Source organism: Penaeus japonicus, unplaced genomic scaffold (assembly GCF_977035675.1).
Source record: "Penaeus japonicus unplaced genomic scaffold, GWHDUDI00000001_assembly GWHDUDI00000029, whole genome shotgun sequence".
Lineage (NCBI taxonomy): Eukaryota > Metazoa > Arthropoda > Malacostraca > Decapoda > Penaeidae > Penaeus > Penaeus japonicus.
In genome coordinates, this window is record NW_028234431.1 from 31343488 (window position 1) to 31348487 (window position 5000).

Consider the following 5000-nt stretch of genomic DNA (forward strand, 5'->3'; position numbering starts at 1 on the left):
TGGAAGAGAATTTTCAGATTTTTAAAAATATATTACCACAACATCACCACAATCTCGATGAGAAAATACGAGAGAAAATTATAATGTAATCAAATCAAATGATTCAAAGCTTCCAAAACTAATAAATGCTCAGCTACAGTAAGTTAATATGACAATAAACCAAGGCCTGGGAACAGAGGTTTTGGTAAACGAAAATTCTCATAACCTAAAATGCATCAAGGAGCACAATAAGTTAAAGCAAATGAATAAGATAAGATAATAAGTTACTCTATTCCAAAACATCAATACGAAGTTTTAGGAATACTTTCAAAGACATTCACCATTGAATCACAATGTTAAAAAATAACTAAACAAACAAAAAATATCCTTTTTAAATCTGGCAATCAACTAACCACTTTCAAATGAGTTAAAGGCAAGTCCATAACACCAACAGCTATGTGCTTGGCCAAACAAGGGCTGGCAAGATGCTTGACTACCGATATATGCCTTCTGCCGACTTATTGCCAGCTAAATACTCAAACACTAAAGACAGCAACTGGTTAGCCCAACTTGATCAACAGCCACAAAAAATTCTTAAATCTAAAATTTGATCATGGTGCAAATTTGGTCTTTCAGGTTTAAAGAGCTTGAATTTACAAACCAGAAAATATATGTGTTTTGCTGGTATGCTAGATAGTCAATGAATAGCAAAGCATCAAAGTTCAAACTTTGGTTTCTTATATATGAATGAAAACAGGGGAAAACTTAAAAACAATGTATAACTAAAACAGTTATAACATAACAGAGTTTATGATAATCAGAATGTATATAGTAATAGGTCATGCACAAAATAAGATTGCAAGTTGCTCAACCACACCAGATGAAGTATGGGATAGGAGAGACGGCTGGCTCTCTGCAACATTCAGGCTGGAGGAAGGATGCTCAATAATAACAAATAAACTAATTGAGACTCACTATACAATTTTTCTAAGGCAAATGCCCCATCAAGGTAACTAGGCTTTAAAACATTTCAGACAGGTCTTCACATTGTGCTGTCAGTCAAATTTTAGTCTTGATCACAGCTGTCAATGGGTGGCTAACAGCTTGGGTTTTACACATTATTCATCAAGGCACATATGACGGTACATGAGAGTCATACATTGTGCACCTGCATGCAGAGCTACAGCCGTCTGAAGCTGGCCAAAAACTAACTTTTTTACAGTTTTGTGGAAAGACTGTGGGAAGGCAGATGCACAATAAAGAATGACTTAAATGACTAACAAGTGGCCACTTTAATGCAGCCAGTCTTTGCTTGCCCATCGGGTGATTTGAATGACCCATCAACATTAGAATATTGCAAATATGCTTAATCCATGCGGCTAATTCTGTGAATATATCATACATTAATCAACGGTATCTACCCTATCATGGAATCACTTGATCTAACTACAATTATGGGGTACTGACACTTCTATTGATTAAGCAGATTTGGTGACCCTTATTCCAATAGCCTAATTACCCATTATAGTAAACTTCAGATTACATTTTTTGCTCATTACTCTTTTGAAACTGAATCATAAATTCATGGAACTTCCCTTTTCCAATCCATGTTTTTTTTCTGGGACAAGAACATCACCTTTCTCTTATTCATACCTATGAGAGAATTTAAGTTCAATTGCATGAAATGATATGACACTACCTGGAACAATTAAGAGACATAAATCACTTATATCTAATTCATATCAAAACTTCTCATGAATCTTAGCTCACCTGCCCTGCAGCTCTATCTAATTTCCACATCTAAATACCCAAATAAAACCTACAAATAACAAATCCGACGGCAATACATCACCACAAGACACTCCCTGACAAGAAGCAATCAGAATTAAAAAAAAGAAACATTACGGAAAATATTTAAAACCCCAAAACACCTGGATGGAAAAAAAGAGACATTTCCTCCAGCTGGTCAACTTTCATCTCCGCTTGAATACACCATGAACTCAAATCATACTCACATTCCTTTCCCAAATACCACAATTAAATCAAATGCGTGCCAAAATGAGCTGTATCTACGAGCTTACACTACGGAATTCCTTACAAATAATGCGGCTTCTTGAGGGAGAGAGATCTTCGAGTCGCTCTCAGGTTGTTTACAGTTTGGCGTTCAATGGCGACGGAATTTTGGGGATTTCCTTTTATTTTCTTTGGATTATGATGTTGTGGGGGGTTTTATGGGATGGGAGTAGCTGGGTATTTTTTTCTGTGAGTCTGTTTGTCTATTTGGGATTTGTTTTGAGGTCTGTGGTTTTGTATGGGGTCATTTTGTGAATGTTGCGAATGCACTACTATTTATGCACCGCTATTACAAATTTGGGGTTTTATATGGTTGATGGATGGATATCATCATAGGATATATGGATTAGGTTTTGGATATTTATTTACAGATCAGAATACCCATAGTTTTAGTCATTATCAAAGGAATTTCATCCGTACTGGCCCAGTATTCATGTTTTTTTAAGTAGGCTGTTCTGGCAATTTTTTAAAATTCATTTTTGTAACTATTGTTTTTCAATTGCTATATATAGTATGGTAGCAAAATGGAACTTATGATTCTCAGTCTGTAAGGTTGTTTCACCTGTATTTTATTCCAAAATGAATATCTAACTGAATCCTGTAATTCCTCAAGGGAGAATGTGCTTGGGTACCGGTGGCATTTTTTAATTGCCTTCACCTGTCATTAATTAAGTGCCGAGTCTTTTCACCTGTCACCACAAGGGAATCTAATCTAATGGCTAAGTCTATGCTCTCTTGGCCTTGAAGTGAGCCTTTTTAGGCCTATCGATTATCTTTCTTTCTCTCGTAAGTTTCAAATAAAAGATGATTTTTTTTTGTGTGAGAGAGAGAGAGAGAGAGAGAGAGAGAGAGAGAGAGAGAGAGAGAGAGAGAGAGAGAGAGAGAGAGAGAGAGAGAGAGAGAGAGAGAGAGAGAGAGAGAGAGAGAGAGAGAGAGAGAGAGAGAGAGACAGCATTAACTGATCTTGAGGTTAGGAAACAGGTAGAGAGGGGAGGGGGAAATGGTGGATCTAGAGGGGACGGGGGCAGCTCCCCAGCTCTAATTAAGGGATTGCCCCCACTCTACCCAGCTGCAATTGTCAAACACAAGTCATCTACACAAATTGTCCACAATAATTCCACGTCTACATCCTTAATCTGTTGAATATACCACATGAGGTGAAGTGTCATAATTATATAATTTTAGAGAAAAACGTGCAACTCTGTAGTTACAATTTCTATGAATTAGAATTGTAGCTAATTATCTAGAATTATTTTCGTGTTTGATGTTTTAGCATTATTACTATCCTAAATTCATAAGTCTGGTCGTCGTTGTTTTACACGTGCACATGCTCATACATATGCAAATTTATTATATCATATATTGCTGCTGAGATATATAGAAAAAAAACAAGCAAAAAACAATAAAACACAAATCAAATATGATAAAGCTACCAGGCAGGTACCTCTGAAAAGAATTGTACAATATATTGTTCAATTATGATTGATACTAAAACGGTGTATGGATATACCTAAGTTGTGCGACCTTTTGCGACCTCTCTGACCCTTTTCCTCTCTCCTCCAAAGTCCAGCCATCACTTCCTCCCTCTTTTAGTTGAAATATATCGTTTTAAGAATCATATTTCTTTTCACTTTATAATGATTGGCTATACGAACATAAATTTGTGTATATTTGTGAAGGAAAAATATGATATTTCCTCTTAAACCGCGAAAAAATTATGCAACTTTAAGTACTGTTACACATGGATCATCAAAATAGCATTATATGACATTATTCCTATTTGAACTGAGAAAAGTAGAAGACAAAAAGAAAGTTAATTTATCTGGTTCTATGATTAATATACACATGAATCATTTTCCACGAGTTACACATAGAATATGACATATAGTTATGATGAATTAGAAAGAAAGAATGATATGATAGCGACCATGTTCTCAGATCGTAAACTTCAGCTGACCCAGCCTACTGCCACTGTTACTACAACTCTACTTTACTACTACTTCTACAACTACAACAATTACTACTGCTGCTACTACTACTACTCCTACCACTATTACTATATTGGTATCAATTGCAATAATGATAACAACGAAAGTAACAATGACAATAACAACGATGATAATGATAACAATAACGATAATGATAATTCTGATAACGGTAATAATTATAATAATGAAAATGATAACAAGGATAATTAGTGACATCGCATTTGGAAAACCCAACAGATCACATTATTCTGGAGGTGTCTGGCATCTCGCCCTGTCACTCCAGTGCATGTTGCGTTGCACGAAAGTTTCCCAGTCATGTCTGCTTTCTGTGACTACGTGTTTACATGCAGAGTTCACTGAGGTTTTTGAGAACGTTTATAAGTAAGTTGTAACCAATATGCATATAGATAGTTAGATTGGTCTTGTCACCGTAAGATGACCTTGTTTTTAGATAGTCTTTGGCACTATAGGTAAATGTACAGAAGACAGAGGCAATGGCTCTCAAAATACCATGTGGATATTCGTCTAAAATAGTATCACCCAAAGAGCAATAAACTCCCACGGGAATCGGAATGGTTCCTCTGACGGCAGTTCGATGTCTTTGTTTCCGTTGTTAATCAGAATAAATCCTCAAATTTCAATAAGAAGTGTCAGTCGCTCGTAACCTGTTGAACATGGGAATAGATTTGCTCGTTTCACGTCCGGGCGGGAGTGGCACCTCCGTGGCACTCCAAGCGGGTTTATTTCGGAACGAGGGATCGGCGCGCGACTAACTGCGCTCTCTTTCATTCATTCATGATTAAAGTAGAGTTCTTTTTGGTGTTATATATTTTGTGTGTGCGTTTTACCGTAATATGAGTCTTGCATTGTTATCTGACAGCTGGTATGGAGAGTATATAAACTGCACACCTAGGATTTTTTGTCTTTTATTTTCTCATTACACCCCAGGATGATTTACAT

The 5000-nt window shown here is 36.3% G+C and overlaps 2 protein-coding genes across 4 annotated transcripts in view; one reads left to right on the forward strand and one right to left on the reverse strand.

Annotated features, from left to right (window-relative positions):
- The window catches only part of LOC122259768 (uncharacterized), a 4376-nt gene extending 2145 nt beyond the window's left edge, over nt 1–2231 (reverse strand). The window contains exon 1 of one of the 3 annotated variants that reach the window (XM_043026687.2): nt 2078–2231. Coding sequence is in view for 1 of the 3 variants with exons in the window: in XM_043026686.2 (XP_042882620.1) it covers nt 1995–1996 (2 nt within the window). In the remaining 2 variants the exon portion in view is untranslated. Of the gene's footprint in view, nt 1–1994 lie in introns of all 3 variants that reach the window. The other 2 variants (XM_043026688.2, XM_043026686.2) reach the window with 2 other exon arrangements.
- A 2088-nt stretch (nt 2232–4319) lies between these two features.
- Nucleotides 4320–5000, forward strand: part of LOC122259769 (piggyBac transposable element-derived protein 2) — a 15590-nt gene continuing 14909 nt past the window's right edge. The window contains exon 1 of the mRNA XM_043026689.2: nt 4320–4421. The gene's annotated coding sequence lies outside the window, so the exon portion shown is untranslated. The remainder of the gene's footprint in view (nt 4422–5000) is intronic.